The sequence below is a fragment of the Neopelma chrysocephalum genome, unplaced genomic scaffold (genome assembly GCF_003984885.1).
Source record: "Neopelma chrysocephalum unplaced genomic scaffold, ASM398488v2 Primary Assembly neopelma1_106b, whole genome shotgun sequence".
In the NCBI taxonomy this organism is placed as follows: Eukaryota; Metazoa; Chordata; class Aves; order Passeriformes; family Pipridae; genus Neopelma; species Neopelma chrysocephalum.
In genome coordinates, this window is record NW_020897771.1 from 376,146 (window position 1) to 396,635 (window position 20,490).

A 20,490-nucleotide genomic window follows, 5' to 3' on the forward strand; every position below is an offset into this window, starting at 1 on the left:
GTGGAAAAGACTTAAGTCTTAGACTGGAAGTCTCTGACAAATCCATGGAAAGCCAAGCAGGAACTGAGGCAGGATGGGAACAGAAATTACCTGTGATACTCCTGGGAAGGAAAGAACAGGCAACTCCTTCCATTCCCACAGCAAAATGCCCACTCCTCCTTCCCAGAGTAATACTCAAGGACTGGTGATGGTTTCTGCTCACAGTAAAATGCCGATTTCCTGTTTTCCAGAGCGTGGAGACAATTAGTTAATTGAGAAGACAGTCTTAATTGAGCCCGTGCTAACACAGCTCATTCCTAGGGTTTCTTGTGTCCCGCAGTCGGACGCAGCAAAGGCATCTCCAAAGTGACACCTCTGGAGTGCTAAAGCTGCACTTCCAGTATCAAACAAGGCTTTTGGTTGCAAACTATTCTTGTTGCTTCACATCCCTGTCCAGCACGGCCGGTGTGAGCAGAGAGCTCCTCCTGGATTGAGGACAAGGCAGCTCCATGGACGGGTGAGCTGGGACACCAGGAATGGGCTTGGGAGGGGCATGAGGCAGCAACAGAGTCTCCACTGTCCTTATCCAGTGGCTGTCCTTATCCAACCCACTGTCCTTATCCAATAGCTTGTGGCCAGGTATAGTCAAGCCTTGGTCACTGTTGGAATTTTGGCTTTACTGCACCTTGTAAGGGGAAAAAATTTGGAAGAAAGTGGGGCAACTTCTCTAAATTGTAGGACTGTAGGTGTGACTCAGCTGCCATTAAAACTCTCGGGGAGCTTTCCTCTGGGCCCTGGTACCTGGGGCAGCTGCACCCCAACCAGGCAGTGACAGAGCTCAGAAAGGCACAGGATAATCACATGGGAATTGAGTCTGTCTGTTTGCTGAGGAGAAATTCATTGAGCAATTGCTATTCTTAGTCAAAGGAACACTCAAGACCTCCCTGCAGTACTCTTTTCTGTTTAGTTTCCAAGCAAATTTCCCCCCTGGAAAGCAACAATCCTGTACAAAATCATGACTTGGAAGATTGTAATTTGTGCAATATTCCTTTTCTCCCCTCTGAACCTCAGTGACAAGTGTTGCCTGGTCCCACTGGCTGTTGCCAGCCCAGGTTCACCTAAAGGCAGGAAAGATTTCTTTCCTGTGGCTGGAAATGGTTCCTGGCAGGAATCCTATGGCTTGATAAGGAATTCTGGAGCACTAGCAACGGTGCCTTTGTAGGACCCTTGTTAAACATGAGTGAAATCAGGCTTTGGATTTAAAATTATCAAGAGCAAGGGGAAAGGAGGTTGCACAGGTAGATGTCACCTCACAGCCCTGTGTCATGCCACCCCAGAAGACTAGAAATTATTATTATCCCTGCTTACATCAAATGTGAAGAAAGAGCCTGGAAACCTGCAGTTTCCAGTGGGAAGAGGATCTGAACTGCATTCAGTGGTACTCACCTTTGACACCTTACTGCAAGGAGCTGGGGAGCAGCTTCCTTGGGCCACCTTCCTTCTCCTCCTCCTCCTCCTCCCCTCGTCCCCAACAAAGACAGCAGGCCAGGGACAGAAATAGATCTTTAATGAACTATACAAAAAATCACCTGGTGGTTCCTGCTCCCTGGAGGTTCCTCCTCCTCACCAGTCCCAGAGGGCTTAGCAGAAGAGGTGCAAGACTTTGCGGAAGAAGTTCCTGAACTCAGCGTTGAACACGGTGTAAATGATGGGGTTGAGAGCACTGTTGACATAGCCCAGCCAAGTGACAGTGCTGGTGACTTGAGTGGGGATGGCACAGGACTTGCAGAGAGCCCTGGTAATGTGCACCACAAAAAAAGGTGTCCAGCAGAAGAGGAAAGCACCTGCCAGGGCAGTAAAGAGAGAAGGTGATGGGAACATTCAAAAGGCTTTAGTTTAACAAGGCTCAGGCCAAACAAGACAGAGGCAGCTCAGAGTGGCCAGGGAACAGGCAGCAGCTGTGCTGACATGTGGAGCTGGGCCTACACCCAGACGAAAAATTGGGATGTCTTTCCTGTCACAAATATTGATGAAAAGTCTAAAGTTAGTCTCACTTTGGCTTTGAATGTGAGATACTGGGAGTCACAGGTTTGCCTTGAAGGAAACATGGTTATCAACTACATGCGTTCTCTCCCAGGGGTGGTAGTTGTTGGCACTGCTCTGGCACCCCGGATCCACACAGGTCCCTGCACGTTTCCCGCCCTGCCCAGCCCTTCCCTGCGGATACTCACCGACGACGACCGGCAGCACCCGCATGGCCTTGCGTTCCCGGCCATTGATCTTGGCCCGCTTCCGCCCGTGCCCCGGGTGTGGATACCTGAGGTGTGGGTAGGACACAGTCTGGATCCCATTGCTCATCCCACAGTCCCCAGGGAGGCCAGTGAGGCTGTAGGGGCTGCACTCCGGCGGCCCCAGCCGGCTCTGCTCCCTCTCCAGGAAGGTCGGGGGGTGGTACAGCTTCATGTTGGCCCCATAGATGCAGCCCCTCAGCTTGGCCTTCCTGGCCTCTTCCCAGCGCTTGAGTCCTTGGAACATGCCGCAGTACAGCACCAGCATGACGGGGCACGGGATGAAGAAGGAGCAGATGGAGGAGTACACGATGTAGTTGTCATCCTCCAGCTGGCACAGGCTGGGGTCCCGGTTTGGGACGTTGTTGAGGCCAAATATGACAGGAGATGCTACAGCAAAGGCGAATATCCAGGTGGTGGATATCAGGATCAGCTGCCGCAGGTCGATCTGTCGCCGGTTGTAGTTGAGCGGGACTTGAACGGCGATGAACCTGCCAACAGAGCCCCGGGTGAGCCAGGCCTGGCCTGGGGGCGTCACTGCCAGGGAGGGGACCGAGAAGCCCCAGAGCTCCTTGTCCCTGTCCTTCCCCCCCAGGCATTTACTTTACATAGCCAAGGCATGGGCTACAACCAGAGCACCCGAGGGGCAGCTCTGCTTCCTCACACAGCGGCGCTTTCAGTGTGGCCACCCCTGATGGGACACAAAGCTTGGGATGGAGGATGGTAGGGCAGAGCACCCCCACTTAGGGGAGGGCAGGATCCTCCCTCCGTGGGAGCCCAGCAAGGGTGTATGGAAGCAGTGTGATGCCCAGGCACAGCCAGAGCAGGCAGGCACTCACCGGTCCACGCTGATTGCACACAGGTTGAAGATGGACGCCGTGCACAGCATCACGTCCATGGTCATCAGGGCATCACACAGCACCGTGCTCAGGGACCACACACCTCCCTGGAACTGGAAAGATCCTGGGGTCAGCAGATGCCTTTAAAGTGACAGAGAACACCTCCGTGCCTGGCCGCCTCAGCCACTCCCAGTTCCTCCAGACAAGCAGCCCAAGGCCGAGCGCTCCTCCCATGGCACGATGCTCCCAGCACAGCAGTGGCACAGCAGTGGCACACAGGAGTCAGCCCCGTGCAGGAGCTCACAGTCTGCCCAGGGCTGGCTGGAGAACTGAGCCCACAGAGCGTCAGCACGGCCAGGTGAGTTGTGCTGGGCAAAGCAATGGACACAGGATGGCCCCCACTGCCTTGGGTGAGTGCAGGAGCCCCCACCCTCCTCACACCCCCAGAGCCTCCCCAGCACCACAGTCGCTGCACAGCATCACTGGCTCGGTCCCTGAGGCAGCAAGTGGCAGAGCACAAAGTTCTTCTTCCACTTTCAGGTCCCCACTGCTCCAATGTCTTGTTTGCAGACAATGCAAACAGTTTCCCTTTGTTAACACAACTGTTCTGTCCTGGCAGGCAAAGCACAACTCCAGCCCATGGAGACCAGGGTCAGGCAGTGAGATAGAATCTCTGGCTCTCCCTGCACAGTCCCAGTGCCAGGGCAGAGCAGCAGTGACCAGTGTTGTCACTGCTCCAAACGACTGGAAGTGTTGACTGCCATGCTTTGTGATTTTCAGCTTGGTCATCTTGGCCAGGGGCACAGCTCTGCACAGCCCGTGGCAGAGGACAGGCAGCAGGACAGGCAGCAGGACAGCAATGGCTGATGCTGGTACAGCCAGAGACTACTTGCAGCAATTTGTTTCATGGAGCGCTCATCTCACCCAGGTACAAACCCAGCCTGTTGGTTTAGCATTAAAGCACTTTTTAGGTGATATAGAAACACAGCCCCTCAATCCCGTTCCTGTGCCATTATTCCAGTGAGCTCCTTCCGCGCAGGCAGAGTCCTGTCTGTGTGCTCACACCTGCACAGGTAACCAGGAGGCTCCATGGGCTGTTCCCACTAGAGCAGCAGGGAATTTTCCTCCCGGTTTGTGCCTGGCAGGAAAACTCCACCATCCTTTGGGTCCCTCTGCAGGGAGAGGTTCAGTTAAGAGCCAAACACACTGTACAAATAAGTGTGATTTTAGCTTGGAAACAAAGTGTTCAGTAGCAATGGCCCCTTGTCATGCAAACTATCAAATACTCTCTATATGCTCTTATTAGAACATAAATGATAAATATTACTATAGTATATATTGCTATATGTAATATATTTAATTTACTACATATGTTTACCTATAAGTAATGTGCATCATCTAATGTGTATAATTTACAATATATTTTTATCTATAGGAAATGCACCACATAACAATAATTTTTATATCTATACATATAAATCCCAGGGATTTATTCCTCTGTAGCAACAGTCAGGCAGTGCTCGTGGGGTGTAGCGTTGCTGCCCTTGTGCAGAGTTCAGGAAGCAGGTATGGATTTGCTCCTGTGCAGGTGCTAAACAGCAGGTTCTGGTTTCATTCATCCCAGCACAGAGCAGAGCCATGTGGGGAACACACTCCACGGAACAATGGGAAGGTGCCAAAACCCCTGCCCCTGCCAGGAGCAGGGCAGGCAGCTCTGCAGGGATTAATACCAGGCAGTGGTGATGTCAGGCCCAGGATTACGATTAGAGGAGCTGTAAAGCCAAAGGAGACTCTGAAGTAACTGTCTGGCTATTTTTGTACAGCATCTCCTTGAGATACCTCCAGGGGAGGGCTGGAGTGAGACCTGAATGCTTCATTCAGCCTCTTCTCTAGCACAGTGCAGCCACCCCAAACTGAATTTGGAACCTGAATCATCAAAAACCAAATTTTTGCCAAGCTTACTGGGATCCTGACAAGTTCGGTTCAGCTTATGAGAGAGAAAATTTGATTTTGAGCTACAGTTTTCCAAACCTGTTTTTGATTTGGGGGAACTAATTGATTCTGAAAAGGACAAGAGCTCTCAGGCTGCAGCACCTTCAGAGGATCTGATATTCAAGTTGGGTACCTGGAAAATGCTACAAACCCTTCTCTTTCTCCACCAATCCCCCAAGACTCTGGCTTTGGGGAAGGTACTGGGAGAGAACTTTCCATTACACAGTGTTTGTCACCTGCCCACCTTACAAAATGTGCCAAGGACCCCTCAGAAGGGAGAGTGACTTTGGATTAGAGGCTTTGCTGGGCCATGTGATTAAGTGGTACATAATGACAGGAGACTGCAGCAGATTAGCCCATCCAGGTACACAGTGTAAAGCTTTAGGGATCACACACAGCACAAACTGCCTTTAGGAAGTGCTCCAGAGCAGCTCCACCTTCAGTGGCTCTTGGGGTTCTCCCCTTTTCTGGAATACAAAGAAGTTATGGAGAAGATTTTATAGGATGGTGGATGGCAGGAGGCAGACTTGGCTTCTCAAACACCCTTGCAGCTGCCTTCCTAGTTGGCCCATTTTGGTATCCATATTCCTAAGCTCAGCTGATTTGTAAGGAAAAATCTGCCTTCCGAACCGGACTGATGCCAGAAGAGCTCTTACACCTCCAGTGCTCCTGAGGCCGTGAGCCAGCACAGGGCCAAAGGTTCTGGTTGTATTTCCTGTGATACCAGCTCTTGTCTCAGTCCTGCCACATGCAGGGAACAGCAGGAGCCCGAAAGGGAATTAGGAGATGTCCACCTGGACTTTGAACAAGCCTCTGCCTCAGCACAGCCATGGCTCGAGGGCATGGCATGGACTGAGAACACTGTGGCACCAACTGGAAGAGGAATAATCCTTGCCAGTGGGCATAGTCCAGCATCAGAGCCAAAGAATTGTCCCCGTGCCCCCAGACGCTGACACGGGGCCTTTTGTCATGAGCTGTGACAGCTGCTGCATTCCCCAGAAGACACGACCCAACCTGCAAGGGGAGAGGGAGAGGAGGGAATAGGACACAAGACAAAGGTGCCTCATGTCTGCTGTAATGTCCTTTCTTGACTTAAATCGTTGAGGTCAAGGTTTTTCAGACATGAGGAGCAAGTCTGATCATCCACCTGAGACATTACGAGGGCCTGAAATTCCAGGACACCTCTCCCAGTTATCGGTGCCTGAAAATAAACCCCTGAGCGCTGATTTATAACTACTGGCCTGTCTCACCTCCCCAGTATTTTGTGTGGCTCAGACATTACCCAGGTACAGAAGAACATCTATTTCCATTAAAGCTCTAAGATTCCAGGAAAGACTAATCCTGAATCCTGCTGCAGACAGGCTGACATGCATTCACAGAGAGCCACGGGAAATTTGGAGAGGATAAAGGTCTGGTGTCTCATCAGAAGACCTGCATCATTAGGCACACATAAGAAAGTGCAAGAAAAGAGATCTTTTGATGCCATACCACTGGAAGTTTTAGGCAGAGCAGCATCGCCCTCACCAGGAAAATGGCTCGTGTCATTTGTCCTGGCTGCTCCACTGCTGTGCCCACTGGGAAACACTCATCTTCCCTGACCTGGAGAAGGAGCCAGGTGAACATGCAAATCTGCTAAAACCGTTTCCTCTTTTCCGTAATCACTTACACGGATCTTAGTGGCAAAGATGTTTACATAACCAGCACCCTCAGCTCCTGCCAGAGGCTTCCTGGCTCAGGCCTGGCTCAGCTCCGGCACTCGGGGATTAGGAGAGAGCTGCTCAGAGGAGCACAGCAAGCACAGGGACAGGCACAGGGACAGGTACAGGTGTGCTCCATGGCACAGTCCAGCTGGGGAAGTGGTACTGGTACTGGCCCTAATTGCTGGGATGCCTCCGCTTGCTGAGGATGGTATCGACTGCTGCTGTGGCTCCTGCCAGTGTCACAGAGTCTTTGGGGCTCCTGCCATTGTCACAGTCCTTGGGCAGAGAGAGGAAGCAGTTACACACCAGGCCAAGCCTTTGGGGCTGTGCAGCTCCTTCCCAAAGCCACCCAGAGCCTGGTGATATCCTGGGTACCTCCACAGCACCTGTAGCTCTGCTTCCTCAGGTAACCCCTGTTTCAGTGCTACCAACTCTCCGGGCACACTCTGGTATCTTCTTCTGGCCTCCCTTCACATATAGGTGGAACTTGGCTCCTCAGGAATTACTGTGGATGCCTGGGAGTGCCCCAGGCCTCCTCAGCTACAAAAGTATCTGAGAAGAATGGTGAAGAATGTGCCTATCTAACCAGCAAAACGGAGGGAACAAGGGAAAAGCAAATCCACGGAAACCAATGGCACAGTGGAAAAAGAGGGCACCTAATGCTTCTCTTCTTCACTGGTTCTTCTCATGGTCCCCTGATGAACCTGTCACTCCATAATACCTCTTCCAGAGAGGTCACAATGTCCTGCAAAATCCTAGGACCAGGTAGAGACCATCCTAAGCCCTAATCCGCAGCCTGCTTTGCCTGAGGATGCTCAGCATGGCGTGGGAGAGAGGGGAGATGTTCTCCCACAACTGGGAAAAAGGCCCACACCACCAGCTACCACAGGGATGGGTGGAAACACCTCGTATTTTGCCCTGTGGATGCTTTCATCCACTTGAACAGGGAAGAGCCCCCAGCTGGTACTAACGGGCAGGTTCCAGGGAGCCCCCTCACCCACCCAACAAAATCCCCCACAAGCACAAGGCTTTACACATCCCTGGCAGTAATCATTTATCTCCCTGTTACAGAGAGAACCACTCAGCCTCAGGAGCTGCTGGCCCGGCCCGGGGCAGACGTCCCGGGGCACCTCCACTCGGTGTGTTTGCGGCTCGGACGGCGGGGCAGCCCCGGGACCCGCCCGTGGCCCCGGTGGCACTCGCAGGTAAGAGCCGCGGTGCTCCGAACGCCCCACGAGCATCGCGGGGCGCAGGGGCTGTCCCGAGGGCGCTGGCACTCCCGGTCCGGCGGGATGGAGGTGGGGAACAAGCCCAGAAAGCGGCTCTGCTCTGCGGTGCCTGGGCTCTCGCCCATCCCACCGCGCAGCCCCGTAACCTTCAGGTTCCGCGGGCGCACAAGCCACAGCCCCCCGTCCCCCCGGAGGCCCCCGGGCAGCCTCACCTCGGAGTAGACGTAGAGGGGCAGGACGAGGAGGGCGAGCAGCAGGTCGGCCACGGCGAGGCTGACGATGAAGTAGTTGGTGGTGGTCTTGAGCGCCCGCTCGGTGCACACGCTCAGACAGACCAGCCCGTTGCCGCCGACGATGAGGAGGATGAGGAGGATGCCGAGCACCAGCGCGGCGATGCTGTGGCCGGCGGCGGGCGGGGGTCCGGCCGTGCCGTTGCCCATGGCCCCGCGGCGCTGCCCCCGCAGCCCGGGGAGCCGGGCCGGCCGCCGGGAGTGCCCGCCGAGCCGCGGGAGGAGCCTCCGCCGCCGCCCCGCCCGGCCCGGCCCGGCCCCGCGGGGACAACTGGGTCACCAAGCGGCTTAGGGGGCGCCGGGGGAGGGGGGCAGGCTCCCGGTGTCCCGGCTCCCCGTGTCCCGGTGTCCCGTCCCCTGCCGCGCCCCCGTGAACTCTCGCCGCGGTCTCGCAGGGTGGTGTTCTCTGAAGCAGTTCTCCTGTGAGTTCCTGTGAGAGGAAACACTTGAAATTATTACAGGTTGGGCAGATAACTGGGAAATTGTATGGCAAGGTATGTGCAGAACCTGGTAATGTTTAGGTGTTTATAATTAACCTGAGTGAGGGTCCAGAGAGTCCATAGCTAAATTACTGCCAAGACAGGATCCTGTGAGCATCTTGGAGCACAGAGTAAGGATTCAAAGTGGTGTTGATAAGCCGGAGAAACTGGCAAATGCAGGATGCAACTCCAAAGGAATTTTGTGCGTTACCTGTGCTTGGGCAGTAATAATCAACTGCAGAAATGCAGGATTGAGGAAGAAAGCAGACAGGCAGCAAGTGTGGGAGCAAAGGGATGGTGACAGCTGAACACAAGGGCTGGGGTGTTTTATTGCTGAAAATGAGAGAAAAATGCTGTTTGAGGGGTACCTGCAGGGTCAGGCAGGAAAGACAGGGGTGCTGTGACCCCTCATTTCTAGCCCAGATTGCTTGGGAGATGTGGGACCTGATCCAGACTCTGTGGGCATCTGTCCAGCTGTGCCACCAAGCCTCAGCCCAGATGTTAATGCCAGGAAAGCATTCAGATCAGCCTGGGCTTTGTGGAAGGCACTGGGAAGAGAAGGTATAGCAAGAAAGGGCCATTTACACTCCATGGAGGGGGGAAATTGTATTACTGGAAACTTTTTATAAGACAAGGAGCTTCTAAGATATATTTTTAGGCTGCAGCTCTCAGAATTTCATCCAAACTATTGAGACCTGTGGGGCAAATCCTATCTCCAGCCACCACCCTTGTTCCCCCCAGTTCCCTACTCTTTTTTGGAAAAGGCCATGGTTACCCTCAGCAGGTGCAGCATGGAAAGGCCAGAGCCCAGGTTTCAGCCATGGGACACCGATCCAGGTACTTCCCTTGGAGTGGCTTAACAGCAGCTGCTCCACACAGTCTGTTCTACCCAACAGCCACAGCTCCACAATTCCATACAGGAGGAGGAGAAAATCCCCTTGGTTTAAGCACTTTGCTGACAGTCTGGCTTGCCAAGTTCTGTCTCCAGAGGTGTGGCTTCCAGCCCTGTTCTAAAGCCGCAAGAATGCCATTCCTTGGTAGCTACGGAGCTGTATCACCCCTCTCTCCCATCCCAATGTAGGTTTGCCATCCTCACACTGACCCAAATACCCATGGATTTGTCTGTTCATCTCCCTCTTCCAGTGTGCAGAGAGAGGAGAGACACTTCTATCTGCTCTGAGTGGGCCCCGAACTCCTGCCAGCACTGGAGTGGGTACTCACGTGCCTGTCTCTGCATTCCTTCGGGAATGGTTTGTCTTGGACTCAGGTGGGCCCAAGTGTGGCTGCACATCCATCACGTCAGGAGCTCGTTTGTGGGACCTCATTTGTTGGGAAGTTCAGACAAGGCAGATGGTTTCCATCACCTGGTCACAGCTTTTCCCATCCGTGGTTGGTCCCTAAAACTTGACTCCTGGCACAGCCTCCCCTCAGCAAGGAGCTCGGACAGCAGAACCACTTTTGTTAGAGCCCTTTTTACTCTGAGAAATCAATTCAAATTAGTCCAAGGAGGCCCTGAAGTGCATTAATGAAACTGTGTGGACAGAATACCGTTAATTTATTTATGTTTAAACTACCTGAGCAGCCAAGAGAGCAGGATCGAAGTGTGACTGCTGCCCTGCCTTCCCACAGGGATTAATGCCATTTATCTAATCCCCTTCAACAGTTAATTTACTGTCATTATCTTGATTTTTTCTGTGGGTTAGTGCTGAATGACTCTTGATTCTCAGTATGGAAGCCCATATTCCAGACTAACAGGGCCTTAATCCTAGACTAGTTTAATCTTGGCATGGATTAAACTAATGTGAAATAAGGCTTTTGACTTCCAAAAACAAGCAGCCATGCAAAGCACAGTGCTTCCATGGCAGACAGGCTGCAGACATTAGACACAATTCCTTTCTTGGATCAGAGCTGCCCTCCTTGCAGAGGAGAAGGAAGGTCTGTCACACATCCACATATTGGAAGAGGTTGTCACTGCAAGGAAAAGCAAGAGGCAGAGGACAGAGTCACCCTTGTGGGTCACCCTTGTGGAAAGCAGGAGAAATTATGTCAAAGTGAGGACTGGGAATGCTTAGAGCACCTTTGGAGAGGCTCTGGTGTGGTTGGTGCTTTGTAACAACCCTTCTTTGTTTGGCTGCACATCCTGCGGTGTCCTGGTTCCCCATCCCGCCGTGAGGGAGTGGCTCCGGGCAGGAGGTGGAGGGGCTGGGGAAGCCACCACGGCTGCTCCTTGTGTCAGGAAAATGGCAGTGCCAGGAAAACACCCCAACCAACAAAGGAGTGAGACATCTGCCTGGTCTGGGGGTTTGGACTGTTTGTAAGAGAAGCTCAGGGAGATGAGCAGCGTGGTTTGTGGCTGTGGTGGAGCTGGTCCCCTGCCAGGGAGCCCAGAGGGGTCCCCCAGAGACTCCCCAGGATGAATTAATCGAGGATTTTATTCCCAGCCAGTTCAAAGGATCAGGAAGGTGGCGAAGTGAGGCATCTGTCAGAGTCTCCAAAAAGAGATGGAACTTTTATCAACATATTTTCTCACATCTGAGACACTGAATGTTTAAATAGAAAAGGGGAACAATGTGGCTGCCAAAGTTTCAGCACAGATGTGCCAAACTCGGCTGATGAATAGTGCCCTGATAGCCGGGAGCAGCATTCCCGGCTGTCTACAGGTTCAGGACAAAGGGAGGAAAACAAAGAGCTCTTAAGGCCAATCGTGTTCCTTTGATTTGCCATATTGACAAGGGCAATTCTCTGTGAGAGTCTTGTCGGCAGCAAAGCCGCCCAGCTTTCCAATCTCCTGTAATGCATTTCCCAGAAAAGAGGCAGGGGCAGCATCCTGCTTCAGGTGAGGCTTTGCAGGAGAGGGAGGAGGATGGCACGGCTCTCTGGGCTCTCTGGGCTCTCCGGGCTGCCCAGGCTCTGCCAGTCCCCCTGCGAGAAGGAGGGATTTATGTGCACACTGAGTGGGTCTTTTGACATTTACCTTTCTGATAAGTTATGATAAGTCCCTGTAAGATGTAAAAACTAATGCCAGTGGTTAGCTGGGGGGATGAAACTATGGAGAAAATGCCTGGATTTTCCATCTTTGCTTGGAGCCAAAACTAGATGTTTTTGTGGGTGCCACGTTTCCGCTTAACCCCATCACTGATCTCACACAAGAGTAACCTGGTGATATACAAGGGATACGAGGGTTTGTGGCACAAGACAGATCAAATAACATAGTTCAAAAGCCCCTACCGGTTTTAAAACGTCAGTGAGCTTATTTAAGTCACTTGTCAGGGAAAACCTCCTGGGCAGGGGGAGAAGTGGAAGGCAACACAGGCAGGGAAAGGCAACACAGGCAGGGAGAGGCATGCCTGGGAGCAGCAAGCACCTGTTAATGCAGCTCCCTCCACCCTCCCCTTGACAAAGCCTGTTCCTGTTCCCCTGGAAGGGGTGCCCTTTCAGAAAAAGCCCCTTCCTGCTCCCCTGGACGTCCTTGCAGGTCCCTGGCAAAGCCCAGGGGGGAATGCAGTCGAAGCAGCCGCAGCAGCTCTGCCAGGAGCTGCTGTGCTCAGTGCTGGCACGGCACACCTGGCACAGCTGGGTGCCGTTCTTCTCATTCCAATGAATTCCCTGAAGTGCTTTCTCCTCTTCCCCAGGCACAGCAAACAGCTGGAGGCCGGGATTGCGCCGCTGATGCCACTTGGAGCCATGACAGGGCCAGAACACGCAGGGGAGTTCTGTGTGCAGGGACAGGGCAGCTGCCAGCTGGGCTGGGAGCATGCTGGGCCAGGAGGGCAAGGATGGCTGGAGCAGCCCTGGGAGGAAGCCACCCAGTCCTGTCCCACCGTGTCCCTGCAGTGGGATGGGTTGTTCCACCCGTGCAGCCACCCTGGGGACACTACCTGGGGGCAGGCAGGGTGCTCCCGCTTGGGCAGCGCTCAGGGAGGTTGGGAGGGAGTTCCAAAGGGTGTAGAGGTCAGCAAGTGATTGATGGGGGCAGCAGCTTGTCCTTAAAAGGCTCTTTGGTCTTCTGTCCTTGGCCTGGGATGATGGTGCCAGCCATGGAGGTAACCAGAGTGTCCAACACTTTCCCTCCGTATTTCAGAGCAAGTGGGCACACTCCAGGTGTGTCCCATGACCATACAGGACTGTGATTTTCCTCTTCCTTCTCCCAAACCACCTACAGCTGCCCTGCTCACCCCTTGCTGGCATCCCGCTCTTCCCCCTTGCAGCCAAAATCACAAAATCAGGTGGTAAAGATTAAAACCACTCCTGAAAGCATCCTGTGCAAGAAAGGAGCATTTAGAAGGCTAAATCCTCCAATCCCCTTATTCCAATTAGGGTCCTTTCTCTTACAGAGCTGGGAGTGATGCAAGGAAATGCCTCCAAGCTGCTCCCCGCTGGCAGCAGCGTCACCATCAGCTCAGGGCCTGGGCAGGGCTCACCTGCAGACACACAGAGACAGCCCCATGCCCACATGGCCTCGCACAGGTATGACAAGGGAGGGAAAAGGGAATGGGGGAGGTAGAAGTTCCTGAACAGCCCCTAAGCTGATTAAAGGGTATTTTACGTAGGCAGGGTTTAGCCGTGCAGCTCCTCGTACCATCTGACCTCAATAAACTTCCCCTGCCATGGGCTGGGGCTGCCACTGGATGGGGCACAGCCTGTGCTGGGCTCCTCAAAGGCTGGCTGCCCCTGGACAGCTTCCTCAGGACTGGGAACACCACTGCTGGACATGTGGGGAATGAGATGGTCCCTCCCCAGCCTCCTTAGCCTGGCTTGGCCCTTGTGCTCTTTGCCATTCCAAAGCCACAGACCTCAGGGAGCTGTGCAGAGGCTGTAGGAGCATTTGGAGATGTGGTGTCTCCATGAAGAAGAGCAGCTCCAGCAGATCCTGGGGCCTGGACTGTGGATAGGCTGGCAAGGATTGGACAAACCTTGTAAGGGCTGTCCTGGATAAACAGCAACCCCAAAGGCTGGATGGGCTTTCCTGCTCCAAGGCAGGAGCAACGATGTCCACGTTACAAAAGCAACATTTATCCAGCCTGTTCTTATGAGTGCAGCCACAGTGCTCCTCCAGTCAAAGGTCTTTTTTGATCTGCTGTACCAATTTCTTAGGAGTGTTAATGAGAATTTCTTCCTTTCAGAACTTGGACTTACCCTGCAGAGCTCCAAGTGCTGATTTTGGAGAGTCTGTCTGCATCCTCCCTCTGGTGTTGGTCAGGATATGCAGCTTTGTGATGAAACCCTCTCTTTTCCAAAATGCAGTTTTCTGTCTTTACCTCCACCACAGAAAAAGGTACTCTCTTAAATATTGCAAAATTTGGGACTAAAACATTTAATGTGATCCTAAGATGCTGCGTTTCACGCTGTAGGTTTGGTGAACCCTTCTGCTGTAAAGAGGAGGACAAAGGCCTTCCTCAGTTCCACTCTCAGCTTGGATGCCTTTGGGACAGGTCACCTTGGGAGCAGGAACCAGAGCTTGGGTGTTGCAGGGGGGTGGCCCCTCTGTTTCATAATGTCTGCTCTCTGCTGCTCACCAGGGTGTCCCCAGCCATCAGTGTGGTGCTGGGAATAGCCCTGGCACCCGTGGCAGCTGGATTTACTTAATGCATGCCACCACAGGGCTCTACACCCTGTGCATGTCAGTTGGTGTCACCTTAAGCACAGGTGACTGCACAGAGATCCTGATGGCTTTACAGCTGGCAGTGTCCCCAGGGCAGCTCAGAGGTGGCCCCATGGCCATCACACGTCCTTTCTCCATCCTGTCCCGGAGTATCTCTCCCTGCCCTCTCTCCAAGGAGTGTGGATGCACACTCAGCACTCCTTACTTTGCTCCAGCCCCATAGAGCAGTGTTTTGTCCCATGGGCTGGTGGTGGCTGGGATCAGTGCAGCCCTGACTTCCTGAGGCTGCAGGTGGGACAGCGGTGCAGGAGCAGGGACCAGGTGAGGCCAGCAATTCCCTGTATCATTCCTAAAGCCAGTGCTGAGGAGCTTTTCTCTGCAGTGATACTGCAGAGATGGTGGGTTACATTCCATTGGTACATGAGTGATTTAATCCTGCCTTGTACCTGCTGGATGCAGGTGAGGGGAATCTCCACTCCCACTTGGAACGTTCTCTCTAATGGAGAATGGGAGCAATAAGGTGCAGATTCCCAAAGCTCCGATCAGTTGATATTGCTGAGCAGGATCCTTTATCACTCCTGTTTCCAGAATGTCTCCTGATGAGCGTTTGGTGCTAATTCTGGTTAAGGAAAATCAGATGTTGTTTCAGGACTGGGGATTTGGTTTGGGTTCTGGTTTATTCATGTATAAATTTCAGCTTGCAAATGCTTTTGAGTTCCCTTCATGGCCCTGAATTTCCTCATCAGAGTCTCAAAACCTGCATTTCAATTCGAGCCCATGGTTGGCACCTGTATTAATTGCGGCAGTGCTGGGCATGGCTACACAGTTTTCTACCCCACCACCTTTTCACTCTACCAGTGCTGCTGGAAGCAAACCCCATTTTTTGTGCGAAATAGCTAAATCAAGTTACTTAGAGCATGTTCTTCCAGTCCCCAGAAGCTTTTACAGTCTTATTGTTCACCCTCTGCTGCCATCGTGGGGCCACTTCGTCATTCCGACCTCTCCTCTGTCCTTTCATGGCAAACTGAGCTTCCCCAGGGCTCGGGGGCATTTCAGACCCATTGAGGTTATTTGCAAAGGAAGGGAAATCACATTAGTCATTTTTAGTTCCCTACATGTTCGGCCTTTATAAACCTTCTTTCTTCCTTGCCTTGCTCCTCCACGGGTTTTCTCAGCTGTGGATGTTTGGCAACCCCAGGAGCCCAGGTTGAAGTGCCACCACCATTTCCATGTCACCTTTACCTGCAGCATTTGAGACGAACCAGCTCCAACCCCCAGCAATGGCAGGGAATATATTCAGGATGTTTTCCATGTGTGTTTGTGTATGCTGCTTTTTTAGAAAAAGTCTGTTCTCAGCACACCTTTCCCACGTGAAACCACAGCTCAAAAGGTGTTGTCCCCTCATGCAAAAGTCAGCCCTGATCCTACTGAGCAGGCAATAGTTGCCCTATAAAAGTGACATGTCATTCAGCCAAATCACTGGGGCACACATGGACTCACCAACAGATCCTGGCAATTGCAAACATAGCCCAAGCCAGGATTAAAAGAGAAGAACAGGAGATTAAGCTCCTATCAAGAGGTAATTAAAGCTGGGAGATAATGATGACAATCACGGTGAATCAATTGGTACAGGGATGTTTGCCCAACAAACGACTGTCATTAGAGATAGAAGCAGGAATTATTATCCATCAGCAGAAATAGTCCATCGAATTGCTGTGAATGACCCCATCAGGTAATTAAAGGGGCATTCCAGCCCCACAGCATTGTTTGCTGTTAATCATGACTGCTCATATTCATAGCTTTACCCAAATAATTGCTCCTGATAAGGGCAGCACATTTATAGGGGACCACAGAGGAGTGGGCCAGTGGAGCATCAGTGGCGAGCCACGATCGACCAGGGTTGGTGAGTCCTGCTGTGCTTCTCCCCTCTTTCAGATCTCTGAGACAAAAGTTATGTCCAGAAAGAGAAAAGACAAGTTGATCCACTGGATTAGCAACCAGAAAGTTTTTAGAGCGGAGGGAAAGTCTGGAGCCAGGGATGGGATTTAAAATGGGCTCTTAAATATGGTTCTCCCAGAGAAATGCCATCCCAGGGATAGCACAAGGAAGGGCAAAATGCCGAGGTGAGATTCTGGGGGTCAAGGCATTGTGTGGCAGGTGCTGGACAGATGGAAGGACAGGCTCAGGATCTAGGTTCCCCTTCCCCAAGGGTGTTGAGCTCTGGGTTTGGTGGCTTCTCAGCTCCTCCGCAGGACTGTGGAGTCTGCCTAGTTTGGATTCCAATAAGAGACTGATGTTGGAAATGTCCTTGTTTTACTATTCTATCTCCTCAAAGCTGAATCAGGCAGGAAAACACAACATTAAAGCTCTAAGTGTATGTGAGATGAAGCTTGTGGCTCCTTCATCCTCTCACCTGTTTGCTCTGCAGCCACCATTAAATATTTGTGCTGTGGTTTACACTGAATGAATTCCTGGATAAATCCCCCTTCTTGTCCTTCCTCCTCCTACCTCTTCTCATCTTGCAGCACCTCCAGAGCAAGCAAACAGTCCCAGGAGGGTGGCTGGAAAGTGTTCAGGAGTCTCTGACAGTCCTTTCACATTCTTTTGTACTGTCTAGTTTCAGAATAAAGTAAAAACAAGTGGGAGAACTTTGATTTGGGGCTTTAGCAGGTGCTGCCTGAGAGACTGCAGGACAGTGAGAAAGGCTTGTTTCTTTGCAGGAGGAAGGCAGGTGTGTGGATACGGCTCCTGTGTGGTCCTTGGGGAAAGGTGAGCACCCTCTTACAGGCAGATACCCACCTCTGCAGGCAGAGGGCAGAGCTTGGAATAAAAGGGGGAAGCATGCAGTGGCTTGGGATAAACAAAATGTACTTTTCTTTTTATTTCAGTAAGAAAACAAACTAGGGGGGGTCTGCAGTGACTGAAAATGTTTGTTATTTCTTTTTCCTTCTTGAAAGATTAGAGGATAGGGAGATATGGGCACACACGTGAGCCCTTCCCTTCCCCTGTGTGTGGATGGATTTTATTTGGCACATGACATATTTTTCACAGACATCTCCAGCTATTTATCTCTGCTGGCAGGAATTCCTGCCCACTTTAATGACCATGGTGGTATTTCTACAGCCCTGCCCCTGTGAACTGCACCAGGCACACCCCAAGGGCACTTGTCCTGCTGCTCGCAGAACCTTGTGGTTTATTTCAGGAGAGGACATGGTTTCCATGATGACAACTCTGTGGCAAGTCATTATTCCCATGATTGTCCTGTCCCACTTCTCAGCATCTCTGCCATCCCGGGAGAGGTGAGCATTCCTTGGGACTCTGCCTCCTTTTTCCCCATGGTTTTTGTTCAAAGAGCCTGCTGGTTGTAAACCCAGCCTTTTATCTGCCTTCCTGAACTTGCATCTGCTTGGCTGTGGATTTTGGCTTCCCTACATTGATTTAGTTAAATGAGTGCAAATGTTGTAAAGATTTTTTTTCTTGCTTAAGAATGGGAATGTTGATTTGACTTAATGCAAGAGAAAATTCATGACCCCAAACAGAACGAAGTAAGTTAAAAAGTTGCTTTTGAGTCTGTTTTCCTGCTACGTAGTTACACAGCCTGATAGAGGTGGAAGTTTGTTTCCAATAGCCTGGTCCCATGGAAACATAGCCAGAAATAGCCAACACTGTAAGTTCACCAAGTTCACCAAAGGAGTCACTGGCAAGGGCTGGTCTTTGTCACCGCTGCCGTTATCTACCTGTTCCTCAGGTTTTTGTCTCTGGGTGTTTCTTTATTACTTCTCCAGCCTCTTGCCCTACTCTTTTGTGCTGAATCAGCACTAACCTCACATTCTCACATCCTTGTGGCAAGGTGATTACATCACTAAAAGCAAGCGCAGGTCGTTTTTCTGTGTGATGGTTAACAAAGATATTTTTTAGACTCCCATTAATTTTTCCCCTTTTTTTGGTGAAACTTTGCCAAAGTGGCACAAATTCTTACCTGTGTGTTTTTGGGACCCTCTTTCCTTGAGGGAGCAGTGTTTAATGCCCATTCTTGTCTGGTTTTAAGCCTCTCCTCCCTCTCCTTCCCCCCAGGATTGAGCGACACGCTGACGGGCTCTTCCACAGTGAGCTCAGCAAGATGAACGGCAACGCCTACGTGAGGCAGCTGGTCAAACACCTGGTGGGCCTCAAGGAGAGGTGAGCACCGGCCAAACCCACCCTGTGGGGCGAGGGAGTCTCCAGAGGGAGAGGGATCCCAGCACTGAGGGCTGCCAGGGGCTGAGCAGCCGCTGTCTGTGTTCCCCTGGCCCAGGTCCCAGAGGCACTCGGATGGGCTGTTCACCAGCGAGTACAGCAAGATGAGAGGGAACGCCCAGGTGCAGAAATTCATCCAGAACCTCATGGGCCGCAAGCGCAGGTGAGGGGAAACCTCTGGGAGCCACCGTGTCCCCCGTGGCTCTCACTGCCACACTGGGCCACCAGCCCCCTGTGACACGACAGCAGCAGACACGGGGCACATGCTGCTCTCCAGCTGTGGTGCTTACACTCTTGTGGTTTGGAGGTTTTAATTACTATTAATTTGCTTTAATTATTCTTAATTATTATTTTAATTATTATTAATTTCCAGCTCTCCTGGCCCGGTCAACACAGATGTGCAGGAGAGAGAGGGAGAGAACAGCCCTGCAGAGCTTTGCTTTCTCCGGTTGTACCAGAGCTTTCTGAACACCAGGTAGGTGGGACAGATTTGTTCCCTCTGTGGCCCTGAGCCCCACAGTACTGGAGCCAAAAGTTTTTATAAAGCCAAATGCTTTTATAAATGGCCCTAGAAAAGCCAGTTATTAAAAATTATAAGACCCATGGAAATGAAATAGTATCTTTTTCTAATCATAGAGTTGTTATCCTGGACTGCAGTAATTATTCATCCCATTAGGAAACCCAACCTAACAGTTAAAATGGAAAGAAAACCCTTGGTACCCTGTCAAACACACTCCTGAGGATCCTAGCACCTGGATATTGTCTTTTCCTAGTGACCAACCACTTTCACTTAGACATCTCACTCTTAAATCCCTAAAATTAGGAGGAATAAACTGGCCCTTGGTACCTCTTGACCACAGTGGGGATGAAACCCCGCTGTGCCTTTGTGGGGTGCCCAGCTGCAGGCAGTCATGGTCCCTCTATCCTTGAATTTCACAAGGCAGCTTTGTCACACTTCCTGCAGTCCACGCCCCCAGGAATAAGAAACTCTCTCTCCTTTTTCCCTCCCTGCAGCCTCTCAGACAGAGATGCCCAGGAAGCTGCTGCCATCACCAGCCGGTACTTTTGCCCCATCTCTAAGCCACTGGTTGCAGACATGAAGGAAGATACAGATGGTTCTGCCTGAAGGTGAAGGGAAAAAAACAGCCAAGGAGACAGCTTTGCATGTGTATGGCCTTGAAAATAAACAGGGAAGCACTTGAATTTGCTTAGGAAAAACTCCTGAGATTGGCAAATAAATAAAAATAATCGTGGTAAGCAGCCAAAACCTGATGAGACCTCTTAGATTACCCAAAGTGAAATGTGTGTGGGTGTGACCTGCTGTCAGTAGATGGAGCCTGGGTGAAGCACATCCCTTCCATTGTGTGTTGGCATCTGGCTGCCTGCTGCTGCTCCCAAATAAAGATTGATTAGCTATGCCTGTGCCTTGGCTCCTCTTCGGGAAACTGGAAGAAGGGTGGTACCTTACCCTTGGAATGCAGGGTCTGGGGAGGAGCACTGTGCCGGGATCCCCTCACACCAGGCACATTGGAATGCTCACCATCCAGCTGTGCACAGAGTCAGAATCCACGGAGCAGGAACTCAGCCAGGTGTTAGATTCTGTGGCAAAGAAATGTTCTGAGAGCTACACAACAGAGATACTCACCGTAAATGTTGTTTCCGCTCCATTCTGCCCCTGGATTTGCTGGCCCAGCTTTCTCAGAGCCACTAAAAACAGAGCTCCAAGTGGAGGAATTTGTTCCCACCACTTAACGAGGTTTACATGCTGTTGACATGCAGATTCCCTCCTCTGATAAAACAGCCACTCCAGCTTTCCTGTTAAACCAACAGATTCTGGAGAGCAGCTCTAAAATAAG

At 51.7% G+C, this 20,490-nt stretch overlaps 2 protein-coding genes across 5 annotated transcripts; one reads left to right on the forward strand and one right to left on the reverse strand.

The window, feature by feature from the left end:
- Window positions 1-1,525: 1,525 nt before the first annotated feature.
- Window positions 1,526-8,538, reverse strand: DRD4 (dopamine receptor D4). The gene is made up of 4 exons (XM_027696402.1): window positions 8,240-8,538; window positions 3,107-3,219; window positions 2,211-2,758; window positions 1,526-1,823 (listed from the first exon to the last, which is right to left on the reverse strand). The coding sequence occupies exons 1-4, from the start codon at window positions 8,465-8,467 to the stop codon at window positions 1,621-1,623; spliced, it is 1,092 nt and encodes a 363-aa protein (XP_027552203.1). The 5' UTR covers window positions 8,468-8,538; the 3' UTR covers window positions 1,526-1,620.
- On the forward strand, window positions 2,689-20,452 carry LOC113973833. 4 transcript variants are annotated; one of them, XM_027696403.1, is made up of 12 exons: window positions 2,689-2,776; window positions 3,130-3,464; window positions 3,887-4,034; window positions 7,870-8,003; window positions 13,131-13,263; window positions 13,920-14,071; window positions 17,119-17,167; window positions 17,594-17,697; window positions 18,464-18,577; window positions 18,693-18,797; window positions 19,008-19,109; window positions 19,649-20,452. In XM_027696403.1, the coding sequence occupies exons 3-12, from the start codon at window positions 3,966-3,968 to the stop codon at window positions 19,758-19,760; spliced, it is 1,074 nt and encodes a 357-aa protein (XP_027552204.1). In that variant the 5' UTR covers window positions 2,689-2,776; window positions 3,130-3,464; window positions 3,887-3,965; the 3' UTR covers window positions 19,761-20,452. The 4 variants fall into 4 exon arrangements, with proteins under 4 accessions (XP_027552204.1, XP_027552205.1, XP_027552206.1 ...); XM_027696404.1 differs by lacking the exons at window positions 2,689-2,776; window positions 3,130-3,464; window positions 3,887-4,034; window positions 7,870-8,003 and adding an exon at window positions 8,641-8,811; XM_027696405.1 differs by lacking the exons at window positions 2,689-2,776; window positions 3,130-3,464; window positions 3,887-4,034; window positions 7,870-8,003; window positions 13,131-13,263 and adding an exon at window positions 16,226-16,301 and having other exon boundaries at window positions 13,935-14,071.
- Window positions 20,453-20,490: the final 38 nt, after the last annotated feature.